The sequence below is a fragment of the Lasioglossum baleicum genome, chromosome 20 (assembly GCF_051020765.1).
Source record: "Lasioglossum baleicum chromosome 20, iyLasBale1, whole genome shotgun sequence".
In the NCBI taxonomy this organism is placed as follows: domain Eukaryota; kingdom Metazoa; phylum Arthropoda; class Insecta; order Hymenoptera; family Halictidae; genus Lasioglossum; species Lasioglossum baleicum.
Genome location: NC_134948.1, coordinates 5718400 through 5738582, shown reverse-complemented (window position 1 = coordinate 5738582; position 20183 = coordinate 5718400). Strand labels below are relative to the sequence as shown.

General features: G+C 37.4%; 2 protein-coding genes across 4 annotated transcripts; one reads left to right on the top strand and one right to left on the bottom strand.

The window, feature by feature from the left end:
• Positions 1 to 1200: 1200 nt before the first annotated feature.
• Positions 1201 to 3758, top strand: Ric8a (ric8 guanine nucleotide exchange factor A). Its single transcript, XM_076444215.1, has 10 exons — positions 1201 to 1411; positions 1494 to 1633; positions 1745 to 1857; positions 1935 to 2230; positions 2298 to 2470; positions 2545 to 2797; positions 2884 to 3028; positions 3109 to 3256; positions 3325 to 3444; positions 3542 to 3758. The coding sequence occupies exons 1-10, from the start codon at positions 1334 to 1336 to the stop codon at positions 3666 to 3668; spliced, it is 1593 nt and encodes a 530-aa protein (XP_076300330.1). The 5' UTR covers positions 1201 to 1333; the 3' UTR covers positions 3669 to 3758.
• Positions 3759 to 7428: 3670 nt separating this feature from the next.
• On the bottom strand, positions 7429 to 19656 carry LOC143218771 (protein meiotic P26). 3 transcript variants are annotated; one of them, XM_076444212.1, is made up of 10 exons: positions 19344 to 19656; positions 18008 to 18841; positions 17497 to 17828; positions 17203 to 17407; positions 16642 to 17134; positions 16403 to 16570; positions 16065 to 16315; positions 15610 to 15967; positions 15294 to 15526; positions 7429 to 14954 (listed from the first exon to the last, which is right to left on the bottom strand). In XM_076444212.1, exons 2-10 carry the CDS (start codon positions 18686 to 18688, stop codon positions 14850 to 14852), a joined length of 2826 nt encoding a protein of 941 aa, XP_076300327.1. In that variant the 5' UTR covers positions 18689 to 18841; positions 19344 to 19656; the 3' UTR covers positions 7429 to 14849. The 3 variants fall into 3 exon arrangements, with proteins under 3 accessions (XP_076300327.1, XP_076300329.1, XP_076300328.1); XM_076444214.1 differs by lacking the exon at positions 19344 to 19656 and adding an exon at positions 19235 to 19253; XM_076444213.1 differs by lacking the exon at positions 19344 to 19656 and adding an exon at positions 19030 to 19211.
• Positions 19657 to 20183: the final 527 nt, after the last annotated feature.

Here is a 20183-nt window from a genome sequence, read left to right as displayed (position 1 = left end):
ACGTTTGATTGCCCAAAACTTTTCCCCGTCGACGGTCTACGGTCTGCAGTATGTATTAGATCGGAGGGGAAGTTCTGCTGTATTTTTTAAAGAAAGCATTTGACTGAATTTATAAAAATATATGTTTAACATTGTTCAATAATAATATAACTTCCATTATTTGTAATTAAAATTACCTGCCTATTTAATTCGTCTTGTTCGTTCACACCGTACAGAAATAATTGTTGAACAATATGTTCGTCTCGTTTTGATATTGAAAATCTCCTGTTAAACAATTACAAATAAAGATTATTCAAGTTCCTATTAAATTATCACCGGTAGGCAATGAATAAATATTATCTAATTACTATCTTTTCGTTTTCGTAACGACGAAATATATAAAGTTCTTAGCTATTCTAGGTTTCTGTGAATTGTAGGAATGACTTTGCATAAATAGGTTAGGGAGAACGTTGAGAAAGTTCTCATTACATACTTCTATAGATAGATAGACAGAGATAGAGATAAATATAGAGATAGATAGATAGAAAGAGTGGGAGAGAGAGAAAAGGGTCCCGCGAATAGAGGAAAACCTGTTTCATGTCGATTGCGAGTTCCACGTCCTTTCTGTAGGCTTTCCGTTCCTTAGGGACGCCCTATGTGTGTTACAGGGTCAATTCATGGTGAAATGTTGCGTTACGGAAGCGTTTGGGTGAATAAGGGCTTGGTTCGCCACCTGAAGGGATCACACGTGAATCGTAAATGCGAGAGTGACTCATCTTTTAAGAATATGTAAACATACGTGCAAAAGAATTCATTAACCAACCATTTTTTCGCGTGTTTAGTCTTAGAAATATTCGATGACGAATCTCGTCTTTAACCTTATTGTTAGTCTAATATTGGTAAATCTCCATTTAGTCACTATTTTAGATGCTTAGGTAACTTTTATGCATTACTATTTCGCAAGTGTCCGAATACTTCACAGAATACTTCAGATACTACTGCAGAGAGTTTAAACTTTCGGAGCACAACGAAGATTATAGTTTCCTATACTTCTCCTGTGTTTCGATTCCTCCGATTATCTTGATTTTCACGTTGAAATTTCCGGAACAGAAACACAAATTCCTCATCGCGTCGATTTTGAATAAGCAAACATGGCCGCCTCGCGTATAGAAATTTTCAAGAACATGGTACGGCCACCTAACGGGAGAACCATGAACCCTTGTGTCAACCATCATTCGCCATTGGGTTGAGTCGCATGGCAGGAACGTTCTGTAAACGTTCTGGAACTGTCAGTGTCCCCATGAGATCGTGTTTGTTTTGAATTTTTCCGGAAGAATAACATACTTGCATCGACATGTATGCGTTGGCACAAAAAATAATCTGCGACTCAAGCGAGGAATTCTCGCAGGACATTGCTAGCTTTCAGGAAAAGGTGAGCACTGTCATTTCAATTCTTCTATAGGTGTATTTCTAAGTAATTATTGACTGACAGTCCCATGTTTTGTATCTTTTAGTACGAAACCAGAACCACCTTCGACGAATTGAATAAGAGTCAGTTACGGGAGAAGCTATGGGAAGTCCTGTTCACTTATTTGTCCAGTGATTGGTCACCTTCCCTTCAGCAACGCTGCCTAGCTGTTTTACGGATTCTCAGGTATCACTGTTGTACAATGGGCTTGGGTCCACTCTGACTCTTCATTATGTTATGTCACCATATTCAGCATGTATTATCAAGTAATTTCCTTGTTTCTCTTCGCTAACATAGCCGCGACAAAACAGATTTGAACGAATTAGTCACAGACGATAGACTAGATCTGATATTAGACATGGCAGCTTTAAAAAATCCTGGCGCAGAGGAGCAGACCACTTTTACCAATGGTAAGACTCTTCCGTATATATGTATAACATGGTACGGCACGTGTAGAAATTGTCGCTCTGACATCCTTGTTTTACAGTTACTATTGAAGCTTTAAAATTACTGTGCAATCTCATATTTAATAGTACAAATGTACAGCAAGTATTACCATCGACGTCTTGTCTATCCTGCGTCGTCGAGCGCATGAGACAGTACGACAGCAACACACCTTACGACGTGATGCTCTTCGATACGAGAGTACTGTTTCTAATCACTGCGACAAACTGTTCCACAAGAGAGACGGTTAAAAGAGATCTGAGAGGAGACGCGTGTCTTATCAAAATTGTGGAGAACGTAGAGAAACAAAGTGAAAAAGAGAAGAACGGTACCATCGAGGTACTATATAGTAACCACGAGTGAATCGAAGTCCAGAAATATATTAATTTCAATATTTATTTTACAGATGGATTCTGCGATGTTGGCGTGCAACGCGTTGAAAGTATTATTCAATTTGTTCATGCACTCCGATGACTCTGCACGCCTGGTAGACTTGGAGGAAGACGAGCAGAATAAGAACTTAATGTCAACTCTTTACAAGTTGCTGTTAAAATACGAGCAGGAAGATGATATTCAAAGGTAGACTCTGCGCGCTAACGTGATTGTACCCTTGATATTACGTTCCTCTTATTCGCCGGTAAATTTTGTCACAGTGACATAGTCAATTTACTGACAGTGGTACCATACAACTGTTACTCGATACTCATACCTCCGACAAAGGAAAAAGGAAAGCACGTGTATCAAGGTGTGAACATGGCAGCCGTGTCTGTTCTACTGAAATTTCTTGACAAACGACTGACCAATAAGGACGATTCGACTGTCTATTTCAAACTGAATCCGATCGTCATCACGATGATCAGAATGACCGAAACCGAAAGATTAATACGGAAATACACTAGATTACAGGTAGAAGAAATTTCTTCGCATTGCTTTCTTTTCCCTTGTTCAACCATCTCCGGTGGTGTTTTAACAAGTTTCTTGTTTTTTTTCAGATCTTACCTCCGTTGAAGGATGTAATGCATCGTCCCGAAGAGGGAACCACTCTCAGGGCAAACCTGTGTAAATTGTTAACTTCTCCTTTGACAGATTTACGAGATCTAGTCGCCGAGTTTCTATTCGTACTCTGCAAACAAAATGGTACGAGTTGTCATGCGCGTGCATGTAGTACGGGTCACAGTGGGATAGCGAATGGAAATTCTACGAAATGTTACTTTCAGTTAGTCGCATGGTGAAGTACACAGGATATGGGAACGCAGCAGGCATGTTCGCAAACAAGGGATTACTTGGCTCGAAGAGGGTACAAGCAGATTATTCTTCAGAATCGGAGGACAGCGATACGGAGGAATACCTGAGGCACAAAGAACAGTTAGTATAAACGGAAAAAGATTTTCCGTCGATAATTTCTTCTTTTTAATATTCGATTACGATTTAAGGATTAACCCTGTGACCGGTTGTTTTGAGCCTCCGAAGCCGAACCCTTTGGAAGGGATGTCGGAGGAGCAAAAGGAATACGAAGCCATGCAGCTTGTAGGACTTGTAGACAAATTAACGAAGTTAGTATATAGTCGGCTGACCAGAATGATCTGTAACTCAAGATTATCGGGTTAGTATTGTTAGCACGCATATATAACAAGGGCATTATCATTTCAGGGAAGGATTGGTGGCACCCTGTCGCATCGGGGAAGATGGGAAACCGAAGCCTATTGAACACATTCTAGAGTTACATGAACAATTGCCTAAACAACAATATCGGCGCGACTCCGACGACTCTGATTAAATGCGATAAAAAAAAAAGAAAGAGAAACATATTTATTATAACTGACAACTATTTATGAAATACAGGCACTCTGCTTGTTCGAAGGAATAACGAGAGTGTGTTTCTTTCTATACCTTTTGTATCGTCTTTAGATGATCCTCGAAGCAAATTAACCCTTTCCACTTGAGTGCCGACTCGGAGAAGATGCGCCACTAATAATTCTTATAACATTATTCAAAATATTTGTTGCACTATTAAATTTGTATTGAATAAGTTACTAAACGTATTTAATATTTTAATAAACTACAAAGTGCGAAGGGTTAAAGCTAGACGTTGATGCGGGTAGGGAATGAAGAAATTCAGTCGAATCCGTTTGCTTACTTTATTGAAAAAAGAACAAAGAACAACATTACAAATTAAACAATTGGCAGGAAAATAAAAAATATAACAGTTTCCAAAATCACATGAAATATTTTAAACATTACAATTTTGGTAAATTATGTTATGTGCTTTCGTGAGCATCACAATATATTATTATTGCATTTTTGCAGCGTATGCGCAAAAGACAAGAACGTATGTTTCTACAATGTTTCAAAGAACTGCGACAGTTTTTGAATATAACCGGCTTTGGAAACGTGTCGCCGCGGAACGCTGAGGCGAAGGCGAATTGACAGGTAAAATGGCGAGAAAAATCGTTTAAAGTTCACGGAACAACTGTACACTTATATCACCCTCGTGGTCGCGGGGTTATAGCAACCGCACGCCCGTTATCAACAACAACCAGACACTGCGTGTCCCAAAATGCCTTTTTTTCGCCCGTCCCGCGAAAAAACCTTTCCAAACGCACACACGCGATACATTTGACAAATATATGTATAAGTAGCAAATGTCTCCATATATCTTTAATTACGTAATAATATAGTTATGTAGATTAAAATATTTATTCATTTGTTTTTTTTCTTTTTATTGTTGCTTGTAAAAGTGTATATAGATGTGTATACGTATAATACCATAAATTTGAATATTCCATATAAAAATGAAACTAAAATTTAGTAGGTACGATGTAGAAGAAAAAAGAAAAAAAAAGGAAAAATATAATAATAATAATAATAATCATAATAATAGTAGTAGTAATAATAGTAGTAGTAGTTAATAATAAGCGAAAAACCCGCGTTAAACGAAAGGAGAGACCCTAGGTCGAATACACATATATGTATGTATATACCTAACACAGATATACACGCATATATACTTACAGTCTTCTTTTTTGTATTTATGTGTGTATACGTATGCGTTATATAAGACTAGGTTTAACAAACTTTGGGGAAATTCGTGGGGGGGGGGGCGTAGAAGGAATTAAAATTAGAATCGTCAAAGGTATCGCATTCTTCTTACTTTTTTTTGTTTGTTTGTTTGTATGTTTTGTTTGTTTGTTTATTTGTTTGTTTGTTTGAAGGACTTATTCGAGAAATGGATATACATATATATGTACGTACGCGTACACCATGTATATAAATATATATATATTTATTGTAAATATTGAAATATCTCGGAAAAAATGAAAATTCGCGGCTATAAATATATATATATGTATATACACATATTATATATATATTTTTTTATGTCTAAAGGCTGAGTAGTCTTAGGGGGACTGACAATTGATTACACGGTCCGATATAATATATATATGTGTGTGCACATTACATATTACCGTACGTGTAACAATAAATAATACAACATTTACGTTTATAACGCGCGACCATGCTCCTTGGCATCCCATTAGCATATATAAAAAATATATTTGGAATACACGCTTTCTCCATATTGCATTTACGATTTACCGTTTTTTTCTTGTCTTGTACTATCCTTTTATACAATATCCTCTCACCGCTCGTTTTCTTTTTCTTTTTTTTTTTTTGAAGTATAAGCGACTTGTCGGAACATTTAAAATCCATCCCATATTTCACGAATTGTCTCATTTAATAAAAAATACCAATGGAGGTCTCAGGAATACATGGTTTTACTACACACATACTGAACAGTGGATTTCGTTCCTTCCATTTGGTTGTCCCTCGTCTCTACGCGTACCTTATTATATTTCCTCTTTCCTCCCTGTTTGAGACGTACGCACAATACCTACTACATATACACATACAAATATATATATATACATATATATATATATATATATATATATATATATATGTATGTATATATATATTCTATACATACATTGTTTAAATGTTACATCTCATACACGTTCTCTGGTATATAAGAAGTTCTCCTTAACATATGGCTCGGCGTTCATTCTCTTTCTGCTGTAATAAATTCAACCGGGGCAATGTTCTCGAAAGATCACCCTGTGTACGTCTCACATTGACTCTCCTTCTCCATGAAAGGTTTTGATTTATTATCCGAGGATAGGATAACTAGAAGACATTTTATTTACGACATTGTCTAGAAAAAGCTCATAAACGATTCAGATCTGTGTTCTCAGGTCTGCTATCAGATATATTGATTACTGCTTTGGGAGTAAGCCAAACTCTCTTTCTCGACCAATCCTGTCAAACCTGTTGCAGTTTGAATACAAAGTTCGAGGCCGTGAACTCTCTTTTGAACCCTTTATGACTAGATTGTATCAAGAGCTTCCAGGTGCAAGACTTTGCGATCATCGAAGAACCCTAGACTAACACAAGATTTGGCAAATCGATGCATCCAAGTCCAAAGAAATCTAAACTACAAAAAAAAAAAAAGAAAAGATGAATCTGGCGATACTAAATTTCTGTATTACAGAAATTACAGTCAAGATATCGGTGCATGCTACGCATGGACTTTGGAGCAACTAATGGAAAAAAATATTACTCGATCTCCACTGGTACGGTGTGTGTAACTTATATTACAGAGATTACAAACTATATAAATAACATATTATTGCAGTGTCTCGCCTGAATGAACAAAATATATTATCAAAACCAATTCCTTCTCAAGAAACGATTTCACCTAAAAGCTTTTACCCTGTGTCTCTATTGTGTGTCTGTCTCTATCCAGAGAAGATTAAACGACGATCATCAAAAAAAAAAAGAAAGAAAAAGAAAAATTTTCTTCGTTTCCCCTCCAGCTCTTTCCAAATGGAACGCCGAGCCAGACACCAAGTCCAGAAATGCTTCGCCCAGGTAGATCTTTTGCTTACATACATCGGGTAGAACAGGATTAACTCTTCTATAGAAGAACCGTTTCTAATTAGTTTCGAAGACGTTCAATTGTCTGTAGTCCCAAATGGAGTATTACCATGGACAACGGGGGGCAGGAGGGCAGGTGGGACTTGGCTTTTTTCTCGCCAGGTTCAACAACGAGTTAGTCGTTGGAAAAGTGTATGAAAAAACAGAGAGATCATGGGGAACATTGAAGGGCGTGCACTGGTGACGCCAATGGAATGCAACGGTTTCCTTAGTATGTCCATTTGTGGTCAATTTGATATGTCAAAGAAAACATCTCCGAAAAAAACAAAAAAAAACAAAGGAACGTGTCAATATCAAAGTAATTCGCGGTTTTGTATACATATATGTGTGTATATTATATATATATATATAATATAATATAATGTATATTATATATATATATCGTAAGAGAAAAAAACAAAAATTGTTCTCTTCCCTTGGTTTTTTCTGTTGTCTTCTCTCAGCCCAAATATCGTATATATTCCTCGTTTGCTGGTTTAAGTATTATTAAACGTCAAGTAACTAATGCGAATATAAATAAAGCTATCAGAGGCTTATTAAGGAATGAAACAAAGTTTTTTATATGCTGCTACGCCTCTTCTCTCTCTCTCTCTCTCTCTCTCTCCCATACATTCCTCTATCTCTTTCTCTCCCTCTCTCTCCCTCTTATCTCACTTATCACCTAGAATCATAGAATACATTTAAACATTTGTACTTTAACTGACTAAGCAAGGATTTTTTAATAATCATTTAATATTCATTCTTATCTTTTTTTTTTGCTTTCCTTTATCCGTTTTATAATGTTTATGTGTGTGTATACATATATATATATATATATATAAATATTATAGATATATACAAATATTACATATATATAATGTATAGAAATATTACATATATGTATGTATATAGTATATATATATAATATACATATTTTTTGTTTTTTTCCCCTCCATTTCTGACATCCTCCACTCTTATTCTGCTTATTCGTCGCGTCTATTAAAAATCTAGAATCATCGACACCCCGTTGATACGCGGCAAAATGGAACACTCAACTCAAATCGCTGTAAATAAATAATCAACGAGAAAAATAAAACGTAAAAACAGTGTATAGCGAGCGAGTTAAGCGCTTTGTCTCCCTCCTCGTTCCGTTTCGTTATAATTCCTACGTGTATAGAGAACAGTCTCAGTTGTTCGTATTTCAGTTTTCTTCCCTTTGTTTCGCTTCTTCTTCTCCTTTTTTGTTTTGTTTTTTTTTTGGCACTAAAGAATGTAAGTTACGAAATAACGACTCGACGAAAGGAAAAAGAACTTTTAGGAAAAGCTGGAGACCGATTCGAAAGAGCGCGCGCCTCGCGCGGACCCCCTTTCGCGGTAAATTTGAAATTACCGCGAAGCGCGTAAATCCTCTCCGTGTAACGAAAAAAAAAAACAGGAGACAATCAAAAAGAGAATGTATGCCGGGCAAATGGGATTAGGGAATGGGATAGAGATAGGACGAAGAGAACTAGCCGTTTGGCACATACGATTACGACCAAAAGGCAACGATCATCGATTGAATTTTGTAAACAATCAGGCTCCAACGGGAAAACATAGACGTTGTCTTGAGATCTCTGCCTTGCACTGCCTTTCACGAATTAAAAAAAGAAAAAATGAAAAACGAAACAGCAAATGAAAAAGAGAAATGCAAAGTCATTGCTTAAACTACACCTTAAATTAATGTCTATCGTTAAGAGATACGAAACAATGTAGAAGTGATAGTACTAATCGTAATATTAATTATATAATAATATGTCATATCAGTAATAATAATAATCCTTAAAAACGCCTTTTAAGTCGTTCAACAAAAATAAAATTCAAAAACCGATCAATTGGGGAAGAGGGAACTGGGCAATCAGAGAAGGAGAGGGGGGATCGAGAGGCTACGAAACGAGAAAATTCTTTTTCCCGCGCCTTTCATTGTCGCTTGGATATGAGTATTCATGAAAACAAGAACGAAAACAGAAAAGTCGAACGATCTGGAACATAGTAAAATCATAATAATAATAATAATAATAATAATAATCGTAATAATACAAATATGAACGTAAAACAATTATCAGAATCGACGAGTTTGCGAGATGAGACGAAAAAAACGGTTGAGGGGCTGGTGACAAAAAAACGAGGATTGGAAATACTAAAAAGACAATAAAAAATAGATCCTGGTTAAGGTCTGGGTTGTTACCCATAAAAACTAACTAACTAGATCTGGGTCAGGCCCCGGTTAGACCTAACTGAAAAATCGAAAATAGGTCATGCGATAAAGAAGATGAAAAATGAAAGAAAACAATAAAAGAGAAACACCACGAGATACGTAAATAATATAAAACAAACGGTTATCGTCGAACACAACAATCGTCAAGAATGGTAAAAGAACGTCCGAAGAGGAACGGAACCCGAACGACACCTCGACACATGGAACACACACAAGGTATAATAATATTATTAATAACAATAATTATTATTATAATTATAATAGTAATAATGCCTCGACGAAGAGATTAAAAACAAACGTTGTACACTTAATAAATGTCCCTACAAGAAAGAACGGAAAAAAACACCAGAGTAAAAGGGAATGGAAAAAATGCCGTTTACAAAGTCGAGAAAAAAAGCAACGAAGAAACACTTGTCGACGTAGTAAACACGTAAAATTTGGTTCCTACACGAACCTGCTCCTACATATGTTTATATAGATATATATCTTCTCTCTCTCTCTCTCTCTCTCTCTCTCTCTCTCTCTCTCTCTGTCTCTCTCTGTTCTTTACCGACCCTCTTTACTTCACTCATCCTAAATCTTTGTACAAATATATGCCGAATAACGATTGAAGGAATAATAAATATTGTTCTCCTTATCGTCTCTACACCTCGTCCACAAATCATTTCCTTTTTATTTTTATATATAGTTTTTTTTTGGTGATTTTGGTTGATTTTTGCAATGCATAAAAGTCATGTTCAATAAAAGACCCTCTCGGCAAATCGAATCGCCCGACAATTCTCATCAAAGTATAACATCACCGTGTGGGGATTTCAACTTTCATTCGATTATGCTTCTTTTGCTTTTCGTTTCAGTTTAATATATAATATATAGTGATCGGCCGCGGCACGGCTTCTAGCGGATTGCCGTGACCTAAAAAAGTTAGTAATCGCAAAAGACATACGTTTCTTTTTTTTCCCTTTCATTTATCGTTTATCCAGGACACTAGGAAGACTATGATTAACCGTAGGCTAGAATTCAGTTTAAAGTTGTATCGTGTGTACATGTGTGTATGTTTGTGTGTGTTTTCATCTGCTTATTTATTTTTGTTCTTCATCTTTAAATCCTATCTGTTTATATCATTATAGTTCGTATATACATACATACATATATAAATATACATATATATATGTATGTACAATTGTTATGCAGCGGTGCCCCCCTCGTCGACACTCGCAAGTAGAAATAAAAAAAAGAAAACAAATACACGAGGGTCACCTTATTTTATTATATGTATGTGTATATATATATATATCTATCTTCTATTGTGATGCGATCGTTCGAAGTCAGGAACATTCATTTGAATATTTTCATACGTTACAATCCTCGTCGGAAATTTGCCGTCGAAATACGCGCGATACAATTGTTCTGTAACTTTATAGTCTTTTACGGCCGGCCTGACAGATTTTTATCGCACACAGTCACAGAGCTCCAGCAAAAATAAACGGACGATACTCGTAAACACGTATTTATGCGTTCGCGTCTCACGTATTTTCGAGATCACCGCGCGATTTTTGAAATTCGCGCGCGTACGTGGGTAGAGGTACGTGTCGGTAAAGCAGACATCTACGATCCGGGAATCGATAAAATCATTCCCATTCGACGGTCGAATCCATGACTTAATGGACAAATAACGCTATTTAATTTTGAAGAATGAACGGCTCGAACTCGAATTCGAATTTTTTTTTGGTCTTTTTTCTTGTTCTTTTTTTCTGTCGGTGTGTGTGTGTGTGTGTGTTCTTTTTTGTGTATGGCTATGTGTGTGTTTCGTTTTTTGATGTTGTTTAAGCTGCACACATATAGCACGTCATCATAAACGAACACAAAGAACGATCAGAAAAACCGAAATCGTGTCGAAAAAGTTCTTAGGTGGCACCTAAAAAAGGCCTTGGAAACTGTGTATCAGCGATTAAAAACATTGTTATCAGTTAAAAAATAATAGGTAGAACATATCCTGAAATACATTATACAATAGACAGTATCTTTCTTTTCTCCCTTCTCTTTGTGAACTGCTTACGGATATAGGGTATACATATATATCCTATTATTCAGACATTCTTTTTGTTGTTGTTGTTTAATAAGTAGTTTCAACAATGTAAGCAGAGTTTTCTTTTCTTTATGTAGTTTATGTAGAGTGACTATTATAATTCTATACATATTAGGATAATAAGACTTTTGAGATTGTAAAAATCATCAAAAAATCTATCACAATTACCATTTACGTAACAAGTAATTCTCGTTTCTTTTTTTTTTCTTTTATATTATTATTGTAATTTAAACATCAAGGCAAATAAGGGGTGAATTTCAACAGTGGCCTAAATTAGCCAAGTAGTCTTCCACAGATAAAAATATGTAAATAGAGTAAATCTATACTAAAATATTCAAGTATATATAAGGTGAGCGTAATATAATAATTTTGTGAGGTAAAAGACCCTCTTCATTAATGGTCATCCATTCGTTACACTATGAGTTTAGTTTCATTTTTTTTTTTTCATTCATTAAATACGACTGGCAAAAATTTTGCAACACATTCTTGTTATTTTTACTTCTTTAAAGTTCTTCACTTTTTTTTTGTTTGTTTTTGTTGGATACTCTCGATATCTTTTTCTTTAGTTTTCTTCTTGTATTCAATGTACCATTAGAGACCATCGATGGCGTTGTGTACGGTGTTATTGTGCATCGAACATAAACACACCTTCCACAAGGCGTTCGCTAACAGCATCTCGTTTTGGTACCTCTAATTTATATTTACCTAGCAACAACATCAGAGACTCTGTAAGGACACAACTTATCCTGACGATACTATTATCACAGGCATTATTTATATAACTCTGCTAACCATGACTATTAAATACTTCAGAATTACTTCTTTTTTTTCCTTTTAATATATATAAAATTAAAACTTCTAATAATAAAAGATGATTACGACTGATTAGCTTAGGTGTACGTACGTAGGCTTCGTGCAATTTACTACAAATGTTATGCGCAAATTTCCGAGTAGCCCCCTATATATTTATCGATCCTGTATTTGAGACCCTTCTCCTATATCTCTTATTCTGCTCTCTCTCTCCCTCTCATGCACACACACACGCGCGCACACGCGTACCCACATCCGCCCAATCTCTTTTTCGATTTCATTTTCCATCTATAATACTCTAATCGCATTCTGCTCTCCGCATAGTCAATTGTATTCATTATGTGAAACAAATTTGAAGCTATCCAAGTAGAAATATATATATATGGATGTGCTTTCTAACATTTGGTATGGCAAGATAGTTATTCACATTCAATTGTTATTGTAGGTAATCATATAACACAGTATATAGCGATCTGCCTGAGGTGTATATATATGTATATATACATGTATATACACATATATATATCCATATATGTTGTATACACATTGCATTTTAATTTCAATCAAATCTTAAGGCTGATCATGTAAACAACCCTAAAAAATATGTGTATTTCTATATATGTATGTGTTTTACATGGATTTCTTTTTTCCTTTTCTTTACGGATCATGTTATCGTTATTATTAATTTCTTCTCTTTTTTTTAGTATATACATAAATAGAAGTTGTTTAGCAAACTGTACGTTATTTGTTTTTATATCCCTTTTGCTTTTTTTTACATAGATAAAGTATTGTTCCTATGATACCGGTGGTATAATTTACTTATGAACCTTGTATAATATATTACAAGATCATTCCACGGCATTGTAAAACGTTGGAACGATTCTGTAATTTTTATAACAAATACATTTACTTGGTATGGATATATTATTATAATTCGCTAGCACCACGAACCAATAATTCACACACGCATATATATGTATATATGTATATAAATTTATATATATTTATGTATATATATATATAATTTATATATATATTTATACATATATAATACTTGTATATATATATATATAGTATATTGTATTTATATGGTGGACCATAATAAAGCATCCTGAGTAAATATTGTAACCATTGTGTGTCTTGCCTATTATTTTTTTTTTGTTTCTCTTAACAATGCACAAATGGGATCTATCGTCGTCAATGGCAAATCTACAATAAATCGTTTCGATTTGTCCATGAAATATATATATATATATATATGACGTGTGCCGATTCATTTCTCAAGACATTAAATGTTTGATTTTCAACATGTCATAATTATTTTCCATTCTAGTTAACGCTGTCTCAATATAATTGCCTCTTTCGCTCTATCTCTTTTTCCACCCTTTTCGATGATCTACTAATTCTCAAATGCACAGAGAAATATTATCAGGAACATATAGCTCTCTCGTATATTTTCTCTCTTTCTCCCATTTATTCTTTTTTTTGTTTTTAAATCGTTTTTTAATCATTTTAAGTTCACTAAGCTTCGTATGCCTGCCATAACAAGGAGTTACTGGTATATTTTGTTTAGTGTTTTCTTTCACACTCATCTCAATTCGTTAAAGAGATATGATATGACATTAGAGCAGGAAGTACTACCGTGTGTCGCAGCATGCAACACATTTTCACTCTGACATGTTTAAGCACAAGTTGTTCTTTTACGATTTTTTCTGTACGCGCGCGTTTTCATCTTTTTTTTCCACTTCTATACCGGATATAGTAGCCTAAGCTTAACGGAAACCTTTAGAAAACTTAGCGTGCCTACGAAATAGGTCTCGAAGTAACGGTCGGAAGAAAGAACCGTATATACCGTGTACTCTTTCCTCCCCTCTCAAAAGTGTGTCTCTGTCTCTTTCCCTCTGTGTGTGTTTGTGTTTACATGCGTGTGTATGTATATACATATATACGTGTCATATGTGTCCGCCATAAGCGGTTTCATAACACGGAGAACCCGGTTTAAAAATACACGACAAAAATTGTTGCTTCGAGAGCACAGATCGAAACCAGCGTGTAAACAGTGCTCGTTGAAGACTAGAATAATTTGATTTGTAAACATACCTAAAATACTGACGAGTCGAAGATGAAGATGCAACCGATGATTTCGATGAGAAAAGCTACTGCGTGTGTTGTCACTGAAGTTCCGTTCCCCCAATTTTTCTTCTCTCTCGCTTCCGTTGCCCCTTCTACCGAAGAAATCGCCACGCTTTCTCACTCTCTCCCTCTTGCTCGTCGCTTCTCTCCTTCCCCTTTTCCCTTCCCCTATCCTCCGCTTCTTTTATCTTGACGTTTTTTAAATTTATCTTGGCAGTTTATCAAATGCAACTTGCTAAATCACTATTTATACTATTTTTTTTCTTCTTTGTTTCACTTTTGGTCGGAGATGTTACGTTCACCATTATTTTTTTTCTTTTTTTTGTTTGTTTGTGGTATTCATCGTTTCGACGTTGTTGTGTTACTTTCATAAAACAGGGACGCATTTAAACTTCTTCTTTCGTTCTTTCTCTTTTTTTTGGGTTTTTTTTAAAGGTTTTTGTTCCTTTTTTGTTACAGACTATTAAGGCTGCATGCTGCGCTTGCTTTTACTATTGCTTTGATAGGCCCAAATCTCAAATCTCAAACGAACTTCGAACATCGCCCAACCAGGCGTGTGTATATATATATATATTTCTTGTCTTTGTATTCGTGCCGATTTGTCCTTCGTTGAGAAGCAGAGCAGATTTTGTTTCGTCTCACAAGGAAGTTCCACTCGCGGGAGATAATCGTGACATACTTGCTTGGTCTGCCTCCTCGCTTCATGATATGTAAAGAGTGTTCAGTACGAGGACGTGATGATTATTTTTAGCCAGTGTTACGATATATCCCTCGGAAGTTATTTTCAAGCCGCAACATCGAGAAACCTGCGAGAATTGCATTCGGATTGATTGATTTGGTAATACAACATTTATCGTCGTCAATTCTATTGCCTATACAGGGTGTTTCATAATTTATGGTACACATTGGGCCAGGAAAATCAAGAACAACGAAATTGCGTAGGAGGCTTCGTTGCCGAGAAAATTCAATTTAAATATCAGTCTAGTACACGCGTCCTTAGTAAGTAACCTATGTGACGGATTTCACTACAGACCGCTGTTGCGACTGTTTTTGTACAGAATACGATTGCGGAGTACATTAAACACCCTGTATATCGTGTATTAGGATATCGATACGTAATATCATAATACAAATCAGAACCTCACCTTCACGTATGGACATTCAAACTCAGAAATCAAGGAACCGTCTCTGGAGAAAACAGCCACGTGAAAACGATTGCCGTGTGAGTCTCCTATCAATATGTCGCCTGCATCGCTAATATCTATCCCGTTTGGGAAGTTTGTTACATTGTCACAGCCAATGCGACGCAAGAACTTGCCTTCCTCGTTGAACACTACGACGCAATGTCCCTTGAAGTCGCACACAAAATATTCTTTACCTGAAAATTATACGATCTATATAACCGCGAACGATCGTAATTAGAAGATTATTAAATAAATTTGCTTATCGATCCATTCTCACCACTAATTGCAATATCACTTGGTTCTCTCATGTATTCACTGCAGTCAAACCATCTTAACAAGTTCCCTGTGTCGCTGATCACAAACACCGTTGGCGACACACTATCAACAGCCAAAATATGGCCCTCGCTAGTAACAGCTAGGCCAGCTACAATATCGATGTAACGAATCGCTATCTTCTTAATAAAGTGACCGTTCTTTGTAAATATCTGCATTCTAGAACGCTCGTTTCCACGGTCACAGACAACAAATTTCCCGGTGTTTCTCATAACGGCAACTTTCCTCGGATACCACAGTTGTCCTTCTTCTTTGCCAGGAACACCAAATTGGAATTTGAAAACACCAGTCTTATCAAATATCTAAGAAAAGAAAGAAAGGGAAGAGAAATTACGAACGGACTTAGACGAAGATCTAGAAGAAATAAGAGTAATTTTTCGTTTCGAGACGAACGCCTACTTGAATTCTGTGATTATTCGTGTCGGCGACGATAATGTCTTCGTCGGCGCTTAAGCAGAATCCATGGGGTGAGCTGAATTGACCTTTACTGGGACCTAATTGCCCAAATTTACAGCGTATATGCATGGGCGTCAACTTCGCGTTGTTCGAACGTGGATGGGCATAGTTTCCGGATCCGGAACCAGTCACGTTGCCAACAGTGCTTCCCACTACCACAGGCATGTTGTGTATCGAATCTCCCATTAAATCATCTACAAAGAACAAATACGTATTTGGATAATAAATCGGGTGGCAATTGTTGCAACACATATTATATTATATTGTATAACTATAATTACCAGCACCCTGTGAAAGTATCGGCGAAGTGGAGGACGATAAAGACTGAAATCCCCCATTTAGAAGAGTGTTGGCAGCTAAACTTAAATTTGGCGTATCTACAATTGCTGGTGACGGACCTCTGCCCAATACCAGACCGCTGCCACCATTGATCGCTGTGTTACCAAGGTCTGCAAGAGTATGACAAACAGAATTATAATTTGAAATGTTTCAGAGAGTAAACGATGGGTCGTTTACTTACCTTGGTTGCCAAGCGAATTCCCTAATTTAGCTAAAGCCTGGAGATTATTGATCGCGTGGCTCGTGGAACTCAGATCACCGGCAAATAGGTCAGCCAAAGTGAACGGTGGAGTTGGGCTGGGATTTGAGCTGGGCCCGACCACGTTCGTGTCTCCAACCATTTCAACCTTTTCCGCTAAACTGGCTAGTTGCTGCAGATTGTACTCTTGAATACTGGTGAGGCCATGCATAGGACCTGGAGGAAGGGATACGGGTGCTGGTGGAGGTGGAATATTCTGTGGACTGGATGTCGTGGGTATAACAAACGAAGGTTCACCTTCGAACGAAGATTGCATTGACGCAGGAAGAGAAATGGGAGACCTTGTGCTAATGGAACGTGGACAGCCCATCGAAGTGTGAACAACTTGTTGACTTGTACTCACTCCCGGGACTGTGGTGATCGGCTCGCTCTTTATCACTGGAGTAGTCTCAGTATGAAATTTCCCAAACACATCCTGCAACATCATTCGTGTTTCTTCGAAATCTTTTTCATTTTAAAGAAATTTTTAAATACGAGACTTACCTTTACTGTTTTCTCAAATTGATCGTAATCAGTCTGAAACTCGATTGAAAAAGAAACATTTGGTTTTGGGGTATTCTTGATTAAATTCATTAACTGAGTTCCTACGATCCGGCGAAGCGCAAGAATCTCCACAGCATCGCCATGTTCCAAAAGTCTGGAGGTGAAACGACAAGCATTCTCTATTTTTTCGACTGTTTTCTCGACACTGTGTGTAAAAAAGAAACGAGAATGAATTGATGCAAATCAATTGGCGGAACGATATAATCACGCGTTCGAGAAATAATCCTCGCTGACCTATGAAACGTGTCCATTATTTCCAGTTCTCTGTTAGAATGCAGTTTCTCGAGCTCAACTAACGCGCTATCGCGACATTTCTCTAATACCGCTTTGTAACTCTGAAATGTTTCGATAATCAGATCTTTGGCCTGATCGTGTTGAGCTTGAAGTTCTCTGAGAGCGTTGTCCAATTGAGCAGACACCTGATCACAATCGGCAATTCTTGCTTTACTTTCGTTCACTAGTTTTATTAATTCTTCTTTTTGGCGTGGTTCCGCATCTACTAATCGTTCGTATTGATGGTCTGGGGCTTTATGTTCGATAAGTAAACACTCATTGCATATTGGTTCCTAGTCAAAATAAATTCTATAGATTACCTGGTTCTTTCTACACTCTAAGACTAGAATAGTCTTTTTAAAAACTTTTGATTACTTTACAAGATACTCCAAAGTAATCCATACTACGTATGGGCCCAGATATTTTTCGGAGTTATGTATTTCTAGCATATTAACAAGAAACAAAGTATTACCTGGCAAGTGTAACAATAAAACTTCATATTTTCGGTAGGATGACACTCGCAAAAAATTGGTTTGTGTATCGGTATAGCTTCGTTGGATTTCTTTAAATCTTCGAAGGCGACCACCTTGTGACTTTCGAAACAGCGCATAAACTGGTGAGCGCAGTTACAACTCGGGCACAAGAAATTGGCACAGTCCGAACACCGCGCGATGGCGCTTTCTTTGGCTTTGCACGAGGTACACAGTACAGCCATGTTTTCGATTGCGGACATATCCAGTATATTAGTTAGAACATAGTCGCAAGTGAGCGATGCAGCACCCTTAGAACTAATGGAAGTTTCTTGTTGACAGATAGGACAGACAAGGACCGAGCCGACTTTTGGGTCACCAGCCTCGTCCATCAGAAGCTTGTCTAGGCAAGCCTCGCAAAACACATGAAGACAAGAGAGCACTCGCGGCGAGCACAGTTTGCCCATGCATATGGCGCACTCTTGATCGCCGTTCTCATCTGTACCGCAATTGATCTCCTCCAGAGCATCTCCGGGACTAGAGGTTTCGTTGCAGCCGGTAACCGAGTTAATATTATGTTCGCTGAAAACATCTCTGTTCTCCACCTCTTCGCTCTGCGAGATACCAGTTCCAGTTGGGACCGAAGCTGTTCCAGATGGAACAGCCACCATGGATGATGCCATACCGTAATTTCTCTTCCTGTTTGTGTGGTAGTGATCCCTTTCCCGTTACGAAATAGCTCCCGTTGACACCGATAACGCGAGGTGTATCTCGTCGTAATGGAATTTCCGCTGTCCAACGGTGTTCCGCTCTAACGAACGGGAAGGTGAGAATACCTATTAAAAAAAGAGAAAAGAAAAAATGTAGTAACGAATGAAAGAATCACTCGCGAAACGCTTGTTTCAAAGAACGAGGTACGAGGACCCGAGACATCGTAGCATCAATTGCAACGATAAAAACAAAACACTGTATCACGATAGATATTTCCTTCCGGAAGGAAATTCTTTCAATCTATTTTACGTACGTGCAAAATAACGGACGTTTCGAAATGTTACGGCGCGCGCTTCAAAAAAAAATTGAATTAACGCGCGAGATGGTCCAGCAACAAGCTTTTGACTCTTCGAGGTCTCGCCACGCTAGATGTTTTTTTCTCTCTCTCTCTCTCTCTTTCTTTCCTATCTTTCTCTCTCCCTTTCTCTACCCTTGCCTAGGCAAATGGTGTCTCTTACACGTCCGATCGAAATGAATTACACAGCCTCGTGTTCCCGACGCCTCGTTCGGTTCTTTTTATATATTGTATTATGCGACACTTTTTTCGTTGGTGTCTCTTATGCTTACCACAGGGAGAGGGGGTAGGAGAGCTCGTATTAAATCTTCGTTTTGAACACGATCAACGTTTGGGCTCGCTTCGTGTCCGTGGTACTAGCAAACATTATTATCGATCACACGACTATCACCGACTCGTTTGTGATTGTACACGGCGATTGTTTCAATTTCAATTGTTATCAACGCCTCGACCGCCAATATTTCAAGCTCTCTCATATGTAGAGCGGAGGAATAAATCATTCGAATCGAGAAGAGTTGACCCCAATGCAGGAGCCCTGCACAAACAATTAATGCAATGATGGGTGCACTTATAGAACGTCTACTGAACGTCTACTACGGTACTCATAGAACTTCCCTAGACCACCCTAGACTGATCATGCAGTCGTGCCAACTATCCACGTAGAAAAAGATGGAAAAAGCATGGAAAAAGAGTGAAAAAGAGTAGGGATCAGTAGGGATCAGTAGGGATATACAGGGATATATCAGGATATATACAGGATATATAGAATTAATATAGAACAATATAGAATCTGAATAGAATCCCTACTATTTGCATATATGTTGCATATATCAGCATATATAGATCTGATTGGACGGATTGGACCTGATATATATACCCAGCTAACCAGGCGTGCCTTGGGCAAGCCGTGCCTAGGGCACAGATCGGCAAATCATTGTCCAATCTACGCTCGGAGGTGCTCAAGTCCCGATTGGCTTAATTTTGGACGACCGTAGGACCAGGGTTTGGACATGGGCATGAGGTCGGCATCAGGTCGGCACGAATCGGCCGAATGTGCCTTTGTGGCAGCACTGTCGCACTGATGTACCGCATGCCGAATATCGTTTTACAGG

Bases quoted from the DNA above. Each gene is read 5' to 3' on its own strand.
- Ric8a (XM_076444215.1), top strand. From the start codon at position 1,334: ATGTATGCGTTGGCACAAAAAATAATCTGCGACTCAAGCGAGGAATTC. The intron at 2,798-2,883 runs GTAGAAGAAATT...GTTTTTTTTCAG, and splicing joins GGAAATACACTAGATTACAG to ATCTTACCTCCGTTGAAGGA. The intron at 3,029-3,108 runs GTACGAGTTGTC...TGTTACTTTCAG, and splicing joins CGTACTCTGCAAACAAAATG to TTAGTCGCATGGTGAAGTAC.
- LOC143218771 (XM_076444212.1), bottom strand. From the start codon at position 18,688: ATGGCATCATCCATGGTGGCTGTTCCATCTGGAACAGCTTCGGTCCCA. The intron at 16,571-16,641 runs GTAAGTAAACGA...ATACTCTTGCAG, and splicing joins GAATTCGCTTGGCAACCAAG to ACCTTGGTAACACAGCGATC. The intron at 15,527-15,609 runs GTGAGAATGGAT...TATAATTTTCAG, and splicing joins AAGTGATATTGCAATTAGTG to GTAAAGAATATTTTGTGTGC.